Source organism: Podarcis muralis, chromosome 3 (genome assembly GCF_964188315.1).
Source record: "Podarcis muralis chromosome 3, rPodMur119.hap1.1, whole genome shotgun sequence".
NCBI lineage: Eukaryota > Metazoa > Chordata > Lepidosauria > Squamata > Lacertidae > Podarcis > Podarcis muralis.
The window spans coordinates 41,964,188-41,985,408 of NC_135657.1; the positions used below are offsets into that span (position 1 = coordinate 41,964,188).

General features: G+C 41.3%; 1 protein-coding gene across 4 annotated transcripts in view; it reads right to left on the reverse strand.

The window, feature by feature from the left end:
- Positions 1–21,221, reverse strand: part of PRKD3 (protein kinase D3) — a 50,622-nt gene that overhangs the window by 10,759 nt on the left and 18,642 nt on the right. For 3 of the 4 annotated variants that reach the window (XM_077925714.1, XM_028724190.2, XM_028724191.2), the window contains exons 3-12: positions 13,453–13,591; positions 12,800–12,931; positions 11,669–11,826; positions 9,824–10,013; positions 8,438–8,515; positions 5,387–5,570; positions 3,353–3,476; positions 2,560–2,637; positions 1,434–1,710; positions 51–103 (exon numbers count right to left, since the gene is read on the reverse strand). In XM_077925714.1, the coding sequence (XP_077781840.1) occupies positions 51–103; positions 1,434–1,710; positions 2,560–2,637; positions 3,353–3,476; positions 5,387–5,570; positions 8,438–8,515; positions 9,824–10,013; positions 11,669–11,826; positions 12,800–12,931; positions 13,453–13,591 (1,413 nt within the window). The remainder of the gene's footprint in view (positions 1–50; positions 104–1,433; positions 1,711–2,559; positions 2,638–3,352; positions 3,477–5,386; positions 5,571–8,437; positions 8,516–9,823; positions 10,014–11,668; positions 11,827–12,799; positions 12,932–13,452; positions 13,592–21,221) is intronic. The other variant, XM_028724192.2, reaches the window with a different exon arrangement.

Consider the following 21,221-nt stretch of genomic DNA (forward strand, 5'->3'; position numbering starts at 1 on the left):
GACAACTGATAACAATCCAGCTACAATAGTATTTACATTTTCTGACTCACCACATTTTCTTGGATTTGGCAATTCGAAACAGAAATGCTGACAGATAATTCTTCTGCAATGAGAAAATATACATGTTTTTAATGTGGAAGCACAATGAAAGACCAATGTCCTAGCAGCCAAACATTTATTGACATTCCAATTAATATGTGAAACGTAGCCTTGGCACTCTGCATCACATTTCCAAACACCTCTTTGTGTTCCCCTAACAGACAGCTTTCAAAATTTCCCTTGTACCGAGCTCTACCACCACAACAACACAGAATATTTTTCTTCAGTTCTATTTTGTCACTGGCCATCAACATTGCCCGTGTTCCTCCTTCCTTCAATTTGCTCTCCTTATGTCTCCACCTCAAAGGAACTAAGGAATTTGTAAGCACATGCGTTTTTCTTATGTACAAGTCAAATAGGCTCACAAAATGTATTGCATGACTGTTACATAGGTCTGAACCTAAACACCAGTCTTTGGGGGCACTAAACGTTGCCAGAATCTCCTTTAATTCAACAGTCAGACAACCCAGTCCTGCTTTTCATCACAAGTTCTCCATTCTTTGCCTCTAGCTCAGAGCTGCAATGTGCCAGGGCTCAGCCTTATTTTTAATACGAGAAGGATCACGAAAAATCCAGTCCACCCTTCTATTTAGCCCTCCCTGTCCCCCACCCCACACAAATGCACTGTTCTTGGCTATGAAGCACACATGTTGTAATTCCACCTGTCCTCCCCTCAGGTCATGCCTTCCTTAGCCCAGTGCCTACTCATTTATCTTTCTGTCAGGATTCTAATCCTCCTCTTCACCGTCAACACCCATGTCACCACCCTCTCTCTTCCTGCCATCAGTACACAGTTCCTCCTGCTCCTAGGACAACGGTTCTCTGCATGTTTTTTTCTGTAAGCCAAATTGACTTCTCAGTTCCTCCACTGAAGCTGTGTTACATGTCAGCATTCTACGAGCAAGTCCTGCTTGCTCTATAGTTAGAAGATAAATGGCATGACTTCAGATGAGTTTAGTCAATGGCTACAACTCACACAGGAAGGAAAAGAATTTTCGGAAAGGCTACACTAGCAGCATGAGGCCTGCTTTCAACACCGGGCTAGGAAGAGTTGCATTGTTTACTCGTATGGTGTTCCACACAGTTTCAGTTTTAAAATCAGGCCCTTAATCATTACATATATAGAATTAGTAAGACAGGAATCAACTCCGAGAGGCACAGCACTGACGTACTAACTAATGCTAAATATGTAGCAGTTGAAGGTCTGATTCAAATACAGAGCCAGCCCCATGACATGTTGCAGGCATAAGTAACCCATAAAATATTTTGTTGAACCAGGGCCCATTACTTCACAGATCTCCATTAGGAAGAAGAGAGTGCTTCTGTGCTCTTACTGTGATCTTTCCCTTGTCCTGTAGCAGTGCAAATGCTAGCCTGAGGCGTGACTGGCATCAAAGCCTGACGAATAGCTTTCTCCCAGCTCTGCGCTACATCCAGTCCCACTCCAGTAGCAGCTAAAACAGGATTATGATGATTGCTGCCATTGTTCTCGCCAACAAAGTACACCATAGTGTCAGTGATTATTTCAAAGCAGTGTGGGTTGCTGCCTTGCACCACGTTTGAGAAGTCCCGCGGCTGAGTCACCTGAAGAATTTCAGAAAGCGGAATCTCCTAAAGGAAACAAAAGGTGTTAAACACTAAGAGTGGAGGGCATATGCAACAATAACAAAATGTATGCTACTGAACTCAAGTAGAAATATTTTGATAGCACTGAGTGGCCTTGGCTTTAGTCCCTCTTTAGGTTCCTTGGGACTGCACAAATATTACAATCAAGAAGGGCTGCTAATAAAGTTTTGTCTTTGCTCTGGACCCAACTGGCATTTTCCTCCCACGATACAGTTTGGAATTGCCTTTCATCTCTGGTGCTACATTGTCCACAGAATCAATCTTTCTATAGCAGCCCGATGACCCAGTTCATCATTACAGAATCACCATACCATATCCAAAGTGATAAGACCTTTCACCATCCACTCAGCAAGCAAACATAATTGCTTATTTTCAGTTTTACAGCCTGTCAGGTGCTTTGTAAGCCTTCTTATTCCCAGCTATGTCACAGGACAGGATCAATTTTGGCTCCCTCAATCCTTTGCCTCCTCCCATATATGCTATCCTTTTCTTCACTAAGTATTCTACTTCTGTTACCCCAGTCCCTCAAACATTCACTAGTCTGGTTTCAAGGGGCATAAAATATCCATGCATGGCTGGGCACTGTAACACACAAATAAACAGATAAAGAACTGTACACAAGAGACACGGTGCACCTTCATTAAAAGAACATCTCAATCTTAACATACCTATGATATTTAGGTTTCAACAGTTAATACACAAATAGAGTATTGTGCAGAGAAAAGGATGTAAATGAAGGATTTCAACTACAGATTAACATTAGGGGAACAACACTTTAGATGGAAACTGACATAAGTAAAAAAAAGAGAGAGAGAGATTTATATTATCACTTACCTTGTAATACTTTGTCCCAGATTCGTTCTGAAATAGTGTAAGACATTTACTATCCAGCCTCCAGTAATGTCTTTTTCTCTGCAACAAATATGAGAGGGTTTCTCTTTAAGACACAGACACTGATACACTATAGCAGAATCCATGTTAGCAATTTCAATGGCCTGTACTGATGATGACCTTTAAAGGTTCTATCAGCTATGCTTTTTCAAACAGTGCCTACTCTAAAACTCAAGCCTGTGCAGCAATGCATAGGACCAAGATATTTCTCAGTACCTCCTGTGCCCCCCTTTTTTTTCTGTTACCACCTCCTAAAACAATGGAAGGGGGAGGACAATACTGTGACCCCATTTTCTAGCTGCTCCTCAGAGGCTGCAACAGAGATGGCTCGGGAAACTTGTCTTGGATAAGGGAGACCCTACCACACCATTGTGATCCTGAGCCCAACATACAAACAAGGCTTCTGTTGGTTACAATGGCAGACAGAGCTCAGCCAGTACAGAGAGTTCTTTCTCCTCCCATAGCTAGTACTGAAGAAGCCCTGCTTGCATAAACAGAGCAACACAGATCATTTCCTTTCTTGAGAGTTTTAAAGCAATTTTTAAAGCAAAAAATAGGTGAGGAATTTGTGGTTCTCTAAATGTTGGACTACAATTCCCATAAACTCAGCTATTGGTCACGCTAGCTTGCTTTGAAGGAGTTGGGAGCCCAACAGTATCTGGAAGGCCACAGTTTCCCCATACCAGACTTAAAATAACTAAAAGTTACACTGAAAAGTAGAGGTAAAATTACTGACCAGGTTGTCTCTGCTAGTGTAATGAACCATCCATCCTTCCTTCACCATTGTACTGCTCTTCCTCTTTGTGTGCTTGATTGATTGCACAACCCTCATTAATGGAATATTATTGCTTGTCGATGGGCTGTTGAAAAAAGAAACGCATGTCTCTAATCATACATATTTCAGCACACCCTATAGCTGTGCTATAATTCAGGATAAACTTCAAGTAGAATATTCTTGACTATTACTTGCATCTTAAACAAAAATCTTCTAAAGATAAAACATTATGTAGGGCACATCATGATCATACGGATGACAAGAGAGTTGTTTTTAAAATCACTAACCCTCCCCCACCCAGATTAGGCAAGACACGTTACCATGTTAAGGGGCTATGACTCAGTTTTAGATGAGGAGTAAAAGTCCTTTACAACATTATAGAAGATGCCAAGGCAGACTTATTAACTCTTCGGCAGCAGGTCACAGTAAAGCCCAAACCTGCCTTATGAACCAACAAAACAAGGGGTCCTAGGAGGGTTTCTTTCATCAAACCAAGCCTGAATATAAACTCAGTCCTCTTTCCACATATACACACATCCAACAGCAATAGAAACAGTAACAAAGAGCAAAAATTTATCCTTCATTAAGTTTTATCCTAAATTAAAACCATCTTCCTGTGCTCCTATTTTTCTTGAAGGGAGAGATAAGTACTATAGCAGCTATCCTGAATTGTGCCCAGTAGGATAGGAACTCAGCTCCACTTCCACTCTGAAATCTTCTCATGGGAGGAGAGGACAAGCACAGCCTAAGAAAGATGGTACCAAGCAGGGCCCTGCATTCTGGTTGCCATGTACTGAGTCCAAGCCCTGTCTGTACATTGAGGGTGAGGAACCTTTCTCAGGCCAAGGGCTGCATTCCCTTCTAAGCAACCTTCTGGGAATCACATGCTGGTGGGAGGCAAGGCCACAAGCAAAAGTGGGGACGGTAACAGAAAGAGCCGTCAACATGAATTTTACTTTTGTACGGTAGACTAGTTTTTACACACATCCACCCACTCTTCTCTATCCTCCATGCAGGCAAGCAGGAAGCGTAATCAGAATCTAAGGACATACACCCTCCACACAAAAACACTCAAGGAGGGTCAAAGCAGTGCTACAGAGGGGTATGGCCTTGGCAGAGGAGCTGTGGCCGGGAAGAGTCTCAAGGACTAGATAGAGAGGCACAGAGGGCCACATCTGGCCCCCAGGCATGAGGTTCCCCACCCTGCTAGAGAGGGAAATGATTTGAAGCACACAGTAGACATGAATTGAGCTTTAGGTAGATAATGGTCTTGCAATCCTCCCTTTCATTCTCACTACATCCCAGTGAAATCTGTCTTTATTATTCCTACTTTACAGTATGGAGCTAAGGCTTAAATTTCTTTAAGGCCACCTAACGAGTCCACGGCTGAATACTATTCTAAATCCATTGCTCTATTTCCATAAACTACACTGGATCTCATCTTTTATAAACAATAGTATGAGCTGTAATTCAAATAATTTACTCTAGTAGTACATATACGAGTAAAAACACATGACCCTTTAGAGGTCACATCCAATGAGCCAAAAGTTGTTTCCTTTAACCTAACTTGCAACACACACAAGGAGCAAAATTGATTCCTTATGTAACTCCATTCAATCAATTGACTTGCATTAGGACTGGAATGAGTTTGGCCTAAGGTCAGGAGAATAAAGTAGCCCTATAAATCTAGGTCAGCATAACATTTTCCATCAACTAGTCAGTATAGCTAAGCATTCTTCAATAATGTAATTTATTTCCATGTTGACGCTCACAGGGGATTCTACTTCCAATAGGTTCAAGCCTACATACTTTCACATTTAATCAATTCTGTTAATTGCTGTTTTTCACTTATGCTGAAGAGTGAGAAAGCATCTCTTGTAAAACCAATAATAAATAATAAAAAGTGAACAGCAAAATTCATTCTCCTCTCAACAGAAAAATTTCTTTAATAGGGAGCTTCACAGACATGCAATGCAATGCTTTGATTTTACAAACCTGATAGTTTTGACAGCCTCTTCATCTTTGTCCCCATCTAGATCTGCTGGATCCATAAAAAACATTTTGTCTTCTGGGGGAGAGGGTTCTTCTGTATCATCCAAGCTCCTACCTCCATCACTGTTCATTTCACTGCTGTCAACCTCCATTGGCATATCCATATCTTGACCTGGACTAGCCGGTTCTTATTCCATATAAAAACAAAAGGTTCCAAAATATTATTATTCATTCATATTATTCATGTTAGAAAAATCATTTACATCACAATTTTAGTCAGGAATGAATTAGAAATCTGTTGCAGCCGTCAGTACATATGTAACAAAATCAAATATACTCAATCAAACACAGCCAAGACAGGAGAAAAAGTAAAAACAATTGGGCTATGTTTTTGTTTTACTAAGGCCACTTCATGCTATGTAGGTACTTCCTGACACAGGGCAATTCTCCATCAGTGGAAAGTTGGCATCATCATAGTTCTTCCACCTCCTGTGCCAGCCAACTCCCTCTCCTCTGATGCAAGAACATCATGACTATGTCTTTCCAGGGAAGGGTGTGGACAGGATGGGAATCAGAGAACAGAACTCTCTTTACACCTGGTTCAATACTAATGCAAGTTAAACCCAGCTTTCTGCTGCTTCAAACAGAGCAGGGCAGCCAAGGATAGGCAGCCACAACTGCCACACACAGGGTTGATTTTTCTAGTATCTTTAGACAGGCACAGAGACAAAATAATGAAGAAGGAATTTTACACAAACATGCTCTCCAACATTTCTTCTTTAGAAAAGATTCTGTAAATTCTCCCCTACACAGAGGAAATTAGGAGTTATGTGATGCTAGCAATTAAAACAGAGGTGTGAAACTAGGAAGCCAGTTCCATCAGAGTGCAAAGGGTATAATACATCAATGGCAGCTACTGTGAGGCTCCAGAATCAACTTCTGGCATTGCGTTGCCCAACTTTTTTGTGCAGTGGATAAATCTGAGAACCTGAGAAAATGTTCTGCGCACCGCAACCACACTTACACACATTCAAATTTCCACCCTGCTATTCATTAGGGTTAACCTTCCCTCCCAAAAGAAAGATCATGCCCGTCCCCCCAACTACTAGGCTTGAAAAAAGCCTTGCATTGGAGTCAATTTTCAACCCTAATTTTAGTGAGTTTTTCAAGCCGGGCAGGCGAGTGTCACAGCTCAGCATACAAAGGTTAATCCAAACACACACACACTGTAATATGCTTGAAAATAGTCTTCTACTGACTACAGCAGAAGAATTCCTTCAAGTTTTATTGCAACAGGGAGAAGCAGCGGGATGCTGAAGGCACCAGTGAAAGCATATGCTGTCCAAACATATTATCTTCTTCCCTCAATTTCAGTATCTAATGGAGAGATGCCAATCCCCAGATCCCACGGCTGGTAAGGTCCAGAACTGCACATAGGTAGGTCCCCCCACAGACCTCTACCAAGGGGGCAGGCACCACCACTGCAGAAGCCCCTATTATGCCTGCAAAGGTGCAGTAGGTTTATATTACCAACACAGTTACCACTGACAACTAGGCCCCAAAGCAACTTATGCCCCCAAACTTGGCATTCTGAAGGATCCAGCAGAGGCTTGGATCCATTGAATCCAAGACCCTTCATTCTCCAAAGAGACCCTGGACTGGGCCTTAATATCATGAGACATTGGGGGGGGGGGTCCAGATCAGGATGAGGGGTGGGAAAAGTTGGAGGAGTTAGCCCGGGTACCCCGAGGAGGGACCCGTTGAAAACCACACCAATCATTGAAACAAATTAGGCAGAGCAGGGAGAGAGAATAGAATGTGAAGTGAAACTATGTAAAAGGAAAACACTGGGTAAGGTCTGCCCCCTCCTCACTTCCTGCCCTGGCCTGCACAGGCCATCAAGACTTTGGAGGGAACAGTATATTCCCCACTGTGCATCCTACACTTCACCAACACTGAATCCCACTTAGAACTGCGTAGAAACTCAACTGAAATTGATGGTTTGGTGTCCTTAGTTAGGGCACATAAGTCACATCTAAAACATCTGCCTCACATGCATGTGAGATTGCTTACCCCATTCTGACCCCACGGGGTGGGGCTGGGGAAAATCAGGTAATTTGCCCATTCACACTTCTTATCCCTTCCATCTGCATATGTGATGAACCTCAAAGATTCCAAGAAGAACTGCCTTCCCTTGGTTGGTGGATACCTTACCTACCTGGCCAGCTAACCGCCACCACCCCCAACTGAATCTTCAGAGGGTTTTTTTTAAAGAAAAGGCAAGGTCTTTAAATGATCTCCATCTCTCCCTTGAATGCCTTCTATGAATTGCCTGGGATGACCCATGCTGTTCTGCATGTCAGCTGAAAATAATTTGTAAATTACTAAGATTGCCTTGGATAGCAAATAGAAGTTTCCTTATATTTAAAACAGCTTTCTATTTCTTCCAGTGCTTTAAATAAATCTGCTCTTGTAATTTGAACTCTGGGATTGGTTATGTTTTTGCATAGCTGTGGGATCTGGTCTACTCACCTTGCCTAGCATTTCCCCACCCTCTATGCTTTTAAGGAGAGAAACTGAGAATTACATATTGGACTGCTGCCACAAGCAAAGCAGGAGTCTAGAAAAGCATTCCCCGCTCTCAGAATACTATAAATACTTCAGGTCTAGATTTCTTTACTGCCAGACCTAGTAATACTTAAATGGAAAATGGTGGTGGTGGTGCTACCCAGCATAAATTACCCAGAGAGCCTTGCAGCCTACCCTAGCACAATATCCTATGGCTCCTGAGACACTCTCCTAGGGACCACAAGACTGAATACTCTTTCAATGGAAATTCACTATCAACTTTGCTGAAGAGACCAAAGTTGTTAATATATTTCACTTCAGCAGATAGGGAGCACATTCAGTCAACTCAAGTATGTAAAAACATTTACAAAATACCCAAATTTAAATATATACGTACTTCTATCTCATCTTTTAAATATATTGCAAGTCACACTGAAAATCAATGCACAAATAATTATTTACGATTCAGAACATGTTTGCTCTTACCTCCATTGAACACAACTTCTCCAAGACAATCTTTGGGTACTTTAGAAGCACAACGTTTGTGACAGTTAAATCTGCAGTCTAAAGCAAGAAAAAAATGGTTTCTTTCACTCATACATTTATGAAGAAACTCTTTAAATATCCCTTACATGACACCTACATTTTATTTATTTTGGGGGTGTATTTGTATCTAAGCACTCACCAAGTAGCCATGTGCAACAAGAAATTGCATGCAGGAGTATGAACCATCCCTCCTCTCTGCCTTCCACAGAAACCAAGTGGGCTGCCAGTGGAGAAAAACCAGTAGAAAAATGCCAGCAGAGGAAAGGCAGCACAGAAAAGCAATGGGGTGCTGGAAGAACACAGCTAGGCCCCAGCAGGTTCTTTTTGCAGGCTTATTTACCACTGTTATGTTCTTGAAAAGGATGTCCCCAGACTGTTTCTTTTAAATTGTACATAAAAGATTTTGTGTGTGTTAATTTGCAAACTTCATTACTGAACTCTCTACTTTAAAATATCTCTACTGCTATGAAACTAAAAAACTAATCCCTACACAAACAACGTATTATTGAGTGCCACAAGTAACTAAGCACTTCACATACAAAATATAAGACAAGGGTTCATACCAAGTAGTAAATATACAGAGGCATATGTCTGCGGGGGGAAAGAAAAAAGATGATCCATGATCTGGAGACACAGGCTATTGATGGCATATAAACAACAAAACTATACTGCCATGTTGAATCACAGATTACATTTGAGACTTAGGAAAATAAGTGGGTTTCTCAGCTAAGTATAGTAATACTATATTTTACACACTCCTTAAAATTTTAATAAGAGTATAAATTAAATGCAAACAGCTTTTTTAAAGTGGGGATGGCTTTATAAATACTTGCTTTGCCAATAGGCTACAACAGGGATCTGCAACTGGAGGTTAATCTGCTGGACAACACCCCAGCCTCCCATCTGGTCCCTCACATCTCCTTCATTGGAGGTTTTTTAAGAGGTTGAATGGCCATCTGTCAGGGATTCTTTAGCTGTGATCCAGCATTGCAGGGGGTTGGGTCCCTTCCAACTCTACAATTCTATGATGCTGTGCATATCAATTGCAAAGTTTGTGGTCCCATGTCTAATACTAAGAGAGTGAAGGTGAGAAGGTAGGAGTTTCTGTACACTTGGGATATTCTATGTTTGTGAAAAACCACAATAGTTTTGCCTGGTTTTTTACTTCTTCTTTTTAAAAGCTACAAAGAGGACTTAGTGGAGTAGTTCAAAGCTTGCATCCCTTCTTGCTGAAATAATTTTAACTCAGGCTTTGGGTTTATGGCTAAGAATACGAAAAAGCTGCACAAATAACAATATTAACCTTGCAGCAGTGAATACTCTTACCTTTACACTGCATTCCTTGGCGGAAGAGACCCTTGAGCAATCGTTTGCAGTACTGGCATATGGTGGGCCGAGTGTAAGAATGAACAGCAAAGGTATGTGGAACCTTCACCCTGCAGAGCACCATCTTTTCCATCCATATTGGACGCCCACTCCAGGAAGGAATCCTCTTACTGGGCTCTAGAAGGGGACGCTGAAAAGAAAAGCAGACATGCAGGGCGTGAACTTGGGGTGCAGACCTAATTCTCCTGATATTTTCCCTAGGCTCCTAACATTCCTAGCTCCCCAATCCTTTCCAGGCCTCCTTTACCAACAAGACTATAGCAAACTAGAAGAAGAAGAAGAGTTTGGATTTGATACCCCGCCTTTCACTCCCCTTCAGGAGTCTCAAAGTGGCTAACATTCTCCTTTCCCTTCCTCCCCCACAACAAACACTCTGTGAGGTGAGTGGGGCTGAGAGACTTCAAAGAAGTGTGACTAGCCCAAGGTCACCCAGCAGCTGCATGTGGAGAAGCGGGGAAGCGAACCCGGTTCCCCAGATTACGAGTCCACCGCTCTTAACCACTACACCACACTGGCTCTCCCCACACTAAAAGGCAACCGGTTGGCCACTGTGAGAACAGGATGCTGGACTAGATGGGTCTTTGGTCTGATCCAATAGGACTCTTCTTATGTTTCTACTTAAGCCTGGAAAAAGTATCTAAGGAATCTAAATAACACAGAAGCCATATATTGCTACACCAACCTAGGTGCGAGCTGAAACCAAATAGTTGGCATTTACCAGTGATATTAAACAGCCCTCCTTAATACTTCAGAAGACATCCGCCATCACTTTTAATAGGCTCCATGCCTTGTTTTTGCTATGGCCACCGGCTGGTGTTTAATTCCTTAAAAGTGAGTGAGATGAGAGTTCAAGTCAGACTGAGGCTCTGATCTAACCTGATCAAGCCCTTACTGGATTGCAGACGGGGTGGATTTTTATTAATTTAATACAACTGTAACATCTACACTCATGAATGGAGCCATCCACCTTTCAAGCAATAGGGCACTGTTGAACTATATATTCATCCTATTACATTCCAAATAGCAATAAATCAGGTTCTTAAATCCTACTTTTACCTAATATATGTAATATTTCCATTGTTAACCTTAATCACCTAGTGTTAAGTGACTGATTTGGTTATAAACACACACAACACACAAAAAAGTAAAACCATATTAAATTTGCTGTGCTTTTGGGGGGGTAGAATAAGAAAGGGGAAGTTGCTAGTGATTATACCTTGCATCACGCTCTTCAAATGGTTTATGGCAACATGCACCATGCCAAAAATGGGATTATGTCATGTGTTGGTAAGTGTTCGGCTTACAGATTTAGCATCTAGTCACAATTACTTCACAAATCTGAACCATTAAACCATTTGTTCTTACACTGATATCCTACTTCTGGCATAAATTTTGTTCTCAGGAAGTCACCCATCCAAGCACTGACCAGACACAGACCTACTGAGCTTCAGCAAGATGGTGTCCTCACACGATTTCAGACTATACTTTATTATTTTATTATGCTTTTATATTTTTTATATATCAGTTTTGATATTTTGTAGAAGAGTGCTTTAGAAGCTTAGCAACAAACTTTCCAGGGAAAATCTCTGGAATTGAAAATCTACTCTAAGGCTATTTGAGCAGCTGAACCTCAGCACAAATTAAATCAGAACACAGATAAGGAGCTCCAGGAGCCCCACATATTTACGAAAGGAAGGTTTGGGGTTATGTGCCTTGACACATGACAGTAGCTTGTGCAACTTGAATGGAATCCCACCTTAAGAGAGAAAAAAATCATCTAAATACCTCTTCTGTGGCTGCGACTGTGTATTCAGTTTGCACTGATCTTGGGACTGAAAGTGCAGATCCTGGTAAAGATACATTAGATAAACGCCTCTTTCTTACACCACTGCAGTTGTTTGGGATCTTGAAGGCGCATCGCTTGTGGTAGTTTAATCCACACCCTAATAAAATTAGCATTAGGGAGGGGGGATAAACAACTTATTATGAATGATACCATTCATTTAAATAGAACTGACAGTAATAAATTAGGATCATATTTTCAGAAAAGACAGATCAAGCCAAAACATGGTGAATTTGACTCTCAATATAATTTTAATAATCTCCTAGCACAACGGAGTGGTGGTGTAATTATCAGCAGATCTGTGTAATGCATGGGATTTTTTTGGCCTGAATACTTGCTTTTCTGACCCTGCTTCACCCTAGCTAAAGCCTGAAAACGGGGCCTGTTATGCAATACATGTTGCTGCTGATCTTCCTCAGCTCTCTTTCCCCTGGCAGACTATCTAAACAATGTACTCCTGGCTCAGCTGGAACCACAGGAGTTGAGTAAAAGCCAATAAGCATGAAGTGTCGTGTTACTAATACCTGGACAACAGCCTGTTGACAGGAGAACTGAGGAAGGTACTGCAGCCAAGGGCCGCATGAAAAGGTATGCCCATTCAGAACTTTATTTGCGTGTTATAAAAAGCTGTGACAAGAAAAGGAAACAATTCTCTAATCAACACGTCAGACCAAAACATTTGTACCAGCATGTTTGTCTGCAGCATTGGCATAATGCTACAGCTTCCAATGTTGCGCTGACATTAGCTTTGCATACCCTAAACCTAATATGACAGCCCTAAAACCCTTAGGATTGGGTTGTTTATCTCTGTAGCACTGTCAAAGAGAAATTTTGCTTGCCACAGAAGAAAGGCATTATCGGGGAGGATGTGGTTGCTGACTTGGTAAGACTTTTAGAAAAACAAATTCAAATAATAACATGTCTTGCTCTTTGAGTTACAGCTACTATGTTTTATTTTTAAATATGACTGAAGTACAATACACAAAATCACTGAAAGTGTGTATTGTCATGGACAATAGATACATGGACATAGATACATGTCATACTTAAGATGCACTTACTGACAAACTTACCTTCACATTTCAACCCTTGTCGTACCAAGCCCCAAAGCATCTCTCCGCAATAGTCACAAAAAGTGGGAGCCTTGTAAGAATGCACATATAGCATATGAGGACGAATCTGGAAATCTTCGACTGTAGCCAATGCTTTTAAAAAATACATTATAAAACAGGAGTGAGTCCCACTTGATTACAGCAATATTTATAGGTATGATTGACTGGAATGATTTTTTAAAATAATGGTAGCCTCAGCAAACTGCCTTTGGTAGAAACTGATGACTATGCTCAACTCCTACAAAGCATGCATTGTAAGACATACAACTATATACATTTTTTAAAAAACGAAAAACAAACCTTTTTTTTAATAAAGGTTGCATGAAGGACTTTCTACACTATTGAGAACACAGTGATTGCTATTGTAGATCAAGTAACTGACAATTTACTAATTCCAAAAAATTCAGAAGATAATTAAGATTATCCAATTGTTACACGCAAATTCAACCATTTTCATCTGTAGAAGCTGGTTCAGTAAGGTGTCATTTCATCTACTTTATTCCAAGTAACCTTTAATATTTATAAAACAGTCCACAAATTTCAACCATTTTGAAGCAATGGTAATATCATGGCTTTATGTAACAACAAGGGAACCACATTGAAAACCTATTTACCAGAGAGAACAACCTCAACGAGGTCACCTTCACGTATTTCTTCAGCTGATGTAATCCGCTGTAAAATATTTTCTGAGTTCAGGTCATGGCGGAACAGGAGAATTTTGTCATACATGCCAAAAAAACCACACTCTGGGAACTGCAACAACAAAAAAGCAGACTCCAAATTACAGCATGTCATAATTTGCTCGTCTCAAACTGAGACAAATCTCCAACTACTGCCACTACAGAAATCCTGAATGCATGCATTCTCCTTAATAACTTCTGAAAAATAGATGTGTTGATGAAGATAAGCTGAAAGTTAAAAGGTTTGCAACAGAGGCTACCTAATGTTGAATGATATAAAGTTTTTGTGCTATTGTCTCATTGGCCTTGATAGAGTAGTTGGTGATGAACTACAACATACAAAAACAGCTATCCATAAAAAAAATATTTGCCTTGCTAATACTGTAAGATTTTAAAGCAATGAGGTGAAATGTGTTTTTTCAATCTCAAACATACTCAAATCTAATTACAGGTTAGATGGGCCACACGACCATGTGCAATATACGTAATGAAACCATAGAATAAACATGCATAATATCTCCTCTTCAGATAGAAGACGTAGCAAGTGAAACTTGGTGTATGCTACTATTGGTATGCAAACCAGGCAGAAGAAATACTGACTACAGGATTCAGATAGATTTCTCTCCCTCCCCATTTCTTATTTATATAGGGAAACAGCCAGAAGCCAGCTAAGCGTGTATGATTAAATGTTCCAATGTTCAGATCCATTCTATAAGGTGCATGAACTCCAGAGAAGGTCAGAACCTTTCTACGTTACAAAATGTACACTTTCCTGACAACTTTCTGAACAAACTGTAAAATTAGTTTTATTTATTTAAGGAACTTTCTTCCCACTCTTCTGCCAAAGATGACTGCCAGAGTGGCTTACAAATGGCACTGATAACAATCCCTGCCCTCAAATTTACAATCTAAGATACGTAATAAAAAAGGAAAGTGATTGGAATGGGGCGGGGGGAGGAAACTTCTTACATACAGAGGAATGACCAGCTAGAATGGGAAAAACTTGAGGAGAGGAGTCCCCAAAAGGGCCTTTCAGCCTGATGGAATAGCTGCTGTTTCTGATAAAGAAACTATAGGCTAGATGTTTTTGCATCATTTCTTTAAAGTGTCAACCAGAGTTGATGAATGAATATTGTGTTTCGCATTGCAACCTATTCTAGAGTAGGGTGGTCCCTTGAGACTTTTTGGTGGTCCTCAGCAACATTTGGCGCACTCACCAGCCCTCACACTGCCTTCCCAAAGCCAGGTAAGCAAGATGCTGAGCAGTGGGAAGCATGGATGAGGGCTCAGACAGGGTCTTAAGAGTGCTCCCACCTCCTTCACAAAGCCTAATTGGTGCTTTCCCAGCTTTGGGGAGGAAGAAGAAAGGCTCTAGGACCCTGCCAGTGTCTTCTGACTCCTTCCCAAAGCCCTGAACCTTGCTTAGCCAGCTTTAGGAAGGCAGCCTTTGGCCTTGTGTGCAACAAGGCTGTATGCAGCCCATGGGTTCAATGTTGTACTACCTTTGCAGCCCACTTGCTATGAAAAGCTCAACCACCCTGTTCTAGAGGTTCCTCCCTTCAGCATGAAGGATGGGATCATTTCCATTTGATGGGGAGTGAGATAGAACTACATTTCTCACCTCACCAGAATGTCCCCGTTATCACCACATCCTTGGTTGCTACCTAATTCTTTTGGCATCACAGTCTATTTACACTAACAAGAGCATTTAGGTCTTATGGTTACAAAATTGTTTCCAACCAATACTTTTATCAATAAATCAGTGTATCATCAAAGGTCAGCAACAAATGGAGAACATGGATTTCAATCCCCATGAAAGCTTATTGTTCACGAGAAGGAGAGCGTGCCAATACCAGTGAGAGACTTTTGAATAGTCATGATGTAAGGAATTTTAGTGGCAGAAAAAGCCAAGCTTCATGATGGTTCCCAAGCAGAGAACTCCTGAAGCTAATGGGAGATGAAGAGAATTCCAGTTCTTTATCCCCAGCCCCACCAGAGGAAGTTTCCTCCAAACTCCAGCCCCACAATAAGGTAGACCAGGAGAAATATGCCTTTTCTCCTTCCTAAACTACTTTTGGAGATGGGATGTGTCCCAGCACATCCTATAAATGATTGGATGTGTGCTGCCCAAAGGCCTTGTTGCTTTTGACAAAGAGAAACACTGCAAGGTGGAACAGTTTGTCGCAATTTTTTTCACTAGCTTAAGCTGGTGAGCCTTCTATTGTCCTTGAGGAGGTTATGAAAACCCAGCATTAATGAGAAATGCTCTGTTTGCTGATTAGAATCTCCCTGCCTGAATTACATCTACTTTTTCTAAACCAAATGACTAATCACAAATCTCCTGCTCATGGAAAGTGTTTCTGCTTCATTTTTGCAATCCACCTTTTCCCTCAGCCCAGCCAGGATCTGTAAGAGAAGCTTTACAGGGGTGGGAAAGTCACATTCCATCAACACCCTTCAGCTGGCATTCCTCTGAATCCAAGCCATTGGGTTCAGGTAAACACAACTCAAATTAAAATTACACAGAAATATTATTTCTATGAAGCAGCCCTAACTTTCACTTCCCATTTTGGAACAAACTATCTAATCTGTACAATTAAAATGTTACAACTATTAAGTTTTATTTGTATTCATATTTTTTCTGCTTCAGATGATCAAGAGCTAGAAAATTGGCAGAAGATATTGGACAGGATTGAGGAAGGCTCTTACTAAACAGGCCCCAATGCACAAGGATGAACTTACAGTCCCAAGTTTGTTAGTATACTATGAAGCCACACAGTTATTATGTTGGCTATGTTCAGAGACATCAGAAAATATTGAAAAACACATGGTACCAATTAAAACAACTCTGCATTGCTATCCTATTAGAAGTGCTCCCTTGGATCTCTAAGAATGAAACAGATTACCAAGAAGAGTTGGGATTAATTGTACAACAATTTATGAAAACATGGGGTACATATAAAAAAAATAACACCCAAGGATGTATCCATTAGCACCTGTGGTAAGATGTGAAAAGTTTTGTCTGAGAGGTCAGTTTTATGCTTTGCACAATTGAGAAGTGAATAAAGTGTCAGCATTTGGTGAACTGGCAGTAGATGGGGAGACATAATCTGGACAGAAGCTTGCTCAAACTCAGAGAGACAGCTTCATTTCCCTCCTCCCCACCTACCTCCCCAAACCCCATAATTTTTCTGTTTTCAAATGAATAGTTAATACATTCCTATACACTTAGGAAGTAACAGCTCGATAAGTTTGACATATGTGGTGAATGTAAGGCTCTCTACATTCTACATCCTAACTAGCAGTATGAAGGGAAAAGGTAGGTAAAAGTTAAAGGAGTTGCAGAAAAAAGATCTGGGAATTATAATATAAGAACCAAAATGAAACAATTCTTCATTCTCTTAGGCTACCAGCTTGAAGTCTCTCTGTCCAGGATGCAATATAGATGATGAGTAGAAGAGTTTGGATCTCATATCCCACTTTATCACTACCCTAAGGAGTCTCAAAGCGGCTAACAATCTCCTTTTCCCTTCCTCCCCCACAACAAACACTCTGTGAGGTGAGTGAGGCTGAGAGACTTCAGAGAAGTGTGACTAGCCCAAGGTCACCCAGCAGCTGCATGTGGAGGAGCGGAGACGCGAACCCGGTTCACCAGATTACAAGTCCAGCGCTCTTAACGACTGCAATATAAATGATTGTTATGCTGATGCTCAACACCAGCAGGCATAATGGAATGTTCTCAGTTCCATCATCATCATCAATTTATTACTTGCCTTCTAAACAACCATTTCAAGCTGAGTTACAAATAACATAATGAAAAAGTTTAAAACACAAAAACTTCAAAACAAGACTAAAACTCGATCAAAGTAGACACTCATGGTAAAGGACCATTTAACAAGCTGGAATAGCCATTCAGAACAAAAATGGCCTCAATTGTTTCCAGAAAGTGCAAGTAGTGGGTGCCCATTGTATTTCAACAAGAATACTATTCCACAGAATAGGAGCATCCAAAATAAAAAATCCTGCTCTGAGTTGCTGCTTCTGTTTTACAAGTTAGACATGCAGAGCTTCTTCATATGTACAGAGCTTCTTCATATGTGGGAGGAATATCAGGTGACCCAAAATTATTGGAAGCAAATATAATTTCACATAGGATATTAAAACCTTCCAAGGATGTTTTGCAATATAATATAATAGAAGAAACAATACCTAATATTTCTATTGACTGCTGGTGAAAATGTTTGGGCCCAATTTCCTTCTATTCAAGTAAAAAGGTAAAGGTAAAGGTACCCCTGCCCGTACGGGCCAGTCTTGACAGACTCTGGGGTTGTGCGCCCATCTCACTCAAGAGGCCGGGGGCCAGCGCTGTCCGGAAACACTTCCGGGTCACGTGGCCAGCGTGACAAAGCTGCATCTGGTGAGCCAGCGCAGCACACGGAAACACCGTTTACCTTCCCGCTAGAAAGCGGTCCCTATTTATCTACTTGCAACCGGGGGTGCTTTTGAACTGCTAGGTTGGCAGGCGCTGGGACCGAGCAGCGGGAGCGCAACCCACCGCGGGGATTCGAACCGCCGACCTTTCGATCGGCAAGCCCTAGGCGCTGAGGCTTTTACCCACAGCGCCACCCGCGTCCCTCCATTCAAGTACAGGTAGCAAAATTCAAGTACAGGTAGCAAAATGTACTAATTTGGCAGAAATTGGTAAATTAACAGATGGAATTTAGAGAAGAACTGGGTCCCAGCTCCCAATTAATCTGGCTTGACAAATGACTGGTTTATTTCTTACTGCAGTTTTCACTGTTGATATAAGGCTTGAATTATTTTTTTAAAAAACTTATGCATTTTTTTGTATAACAGTTCATTTCCTTCTTTTAAAAAAAATGGCACCCAAGCATGACACAGCTGCAACCATGTTTTCAACTCAAATTCCAGCTTCTTGGCAGAGTTCAAAAAACCAGGATCTTCTCTCATGTATACTTCTCTTCCCCCTGCCCTAACTAGTTCCTCTTCTCAGAATGGTTGCCTGTACATACAACTCAATAACCGGTACTTTCCTATGAATCATGTTGCACCATCCATTAATGTTCACATAGCTGCCCAATCTGTGTTGAACAGAAAGAGTTCATATTTCTATGTCACCTTTCTTTGCCCACAGCAAAGGATACAAACCTTTGACCAGGACTTTGCTTTTTAACTCACAGGGCAACTGAGGATAACCGGAATATTTCCTGGGTTTGGCTAACTGAACTCTGATGTCTCCATCTTATACTCATCTATTTGCAAATTATGGAGAAGTATTCCTGAAATTTTACCACTTGACTTCTGGTTCTTGCTGTATATTTCGGGGTTTGAATGAGATCACTATTTATTTAGGTAAGGAAAAGAAGAGTTACCTCATCTGCACTTTCTTTGGCCTTAACATGTATGCATATTTTGGCTAAGAATATGCTTTACTCTCACACCAGCTCACCACAGCTGCCTATAAGCAGAACTAGGAAAAAGGAGTTAGAAAAACAACACAAATTGCTAATAGTTGAATAGGACATTCACCAGGCACAATGTGAAAGGCAACTGCTGTAAGTAATCAACAACTAGTTCATCATGGTATCTTCCAACTTTGACGTCTTCTTCCCCTAGTACATATTTTATGCAGATCACCAGGACAAAATTTAATGTCTTAGAAAAGTCTGTTTTCTCTTGTGTTCAATATTAAAATATTTGACTTCTGCAAGACTGGAAGTTTGCATACATGCAAATGGAAAACGAAGGAAAACCACTATTAACACTTACCAGATTCCCCAGTTACATGTCAGTTATTTTTTGCATATGTACAAACACTAAATATGACTTCAAGAAACTTCACTGCACTGATGAAGACATGGTCCTCTTGCAGAGCTAAACTCATTGTGGCAGAAACTCTCTGGTCACAATGCACAAAATACTTTGAACTAGGGGAAGTGGGAAAGAAAAAGGGGGAAATGGTAAAAGAGTAACCTAAAAAGTGTGGGAAGGAAAAAGGCAGAAAGTTAAGGGCAAGATGTAAAACTTATGGGCAGGGAAGGTGTACAGAATGCTGTGCAGAAGGCAGTTCCTAGTGTAATATTTGTAGTCCCTTACATTTGTTGCTTTATCTCCTCCTCATCAGCTCATAAAAGAACTGATGCAAAGATATCTGTAGTGAATTCTACAACAGTAAAGAAATGTGTATGGCAACTCTTGTGCAAATTCAACATCGATTTGCTTTCTTCTTCAGCATGCAATGTCATGTTCTCTGGTATCAACCCCACACTAACTCAGAGGTATCACCTAGGAAGTCATCGTCCCTCACTACAGAACTATCAAGACCAGACTCTTCAGACTCAGAATATGACCTGCCCTGCACAATACAGTCCTCATGACTCCCATGCTGTGGGAGCCAGCAGCTGTAAAATCAGACAATATTCTTTTGAAATATAGGCAGCTCTTCAAAGGAGTCAGGATTAATAGCCAATCCAGACCAGCCAGTGTTCACAAGGGCTCCACATGCTGCCAAGATAGCAGCTCCCCTTGGGTGAGTTTCAGCCAGTACCTGCCACAGTGACCTGTCCAGGGTCCTGACACACCATACCTTCCCTCCTCTTGCCAATTGCAATCTGGCATAGCCTACCATCGACTTGACCAGGGGTAGGCAACCTAAGGCCCGGGGGCCGGATGCAGCCCAATCGCCTTCTCAATCCGGCCCACAGAAGGTCCGGGAATCAGTGTGTTTTTACATGAGTAGAATGTGTCCTTTAATTTAAAATGCATCTCTGGGTTATTTGTGGGGCATAGGAATTCATTCAATTCCCCCACCAAAATATAGTCCAGCCCACCACACGGTCTGAGGGAAGGTGGACCAGCCCACGGCTGAAAAAGGTTGCTGACCCCTGGACTTGGCCATCAGACTTGCTACTGTTTTTCTGGACATTACTGTGTCATTTTCTATACGTGCTACTTCTTCCATCAGGCCTTCCCTGGGAGTCTTAGGCCAAGCTGGGACACAGCAGTCAACTTAAGGACATAAGACAAGAGTTCTACTAGATCAAATCAAAAGGCCCATCTTGCCCAGCATTCTCTTCTCACGTTGACAAAGCCACTATGAGAAGCTTGTAAGCAGGACAGGAGCACAATCGAGTTTCCCTGCTTGGGATTTTCAGCAACTGGCATTCAGAGACATACTGCCCCCAACATTAAATTCTCATTAAATTAAACTCTTTTAATACCATTAAATGTTAATGGTGATCGCCACATATTAATAATAATAATATAATAATACATTTTTATTCATACCCTGCCCTTCCCGGTTTAAAAACTGGGCTCAGGGCGGCTAACAACAAATACAAAACATTGATCAAAATGCAACTTAAAAACAGCACATTCCCCAGATTACTCATGCACTGTGTGAAGAAGCCAGTGTGGTGTAGTGGTTAAGAGCGGTAGTCATGTAATCTGGGTAACCGGGTTCGCGTCTCCGCTCCTCCACCTGCAGCTGCTGGGTGACCTTGGGCCAGTCACACTTCTTTGAAGTCTCTCAGCCCCACTCACCTCACAGAGTGTTTGTTGTGGGGGAGGAAGGGAAAGGAGAATGTTAGCCGTTTTGAGACTTCTTTGGGTAGTGATAAAGCGGGATATCAAATCCAAACTCTTCTTCTTCTACTACTACTTTTGTCTGTCTTTAATCTTCC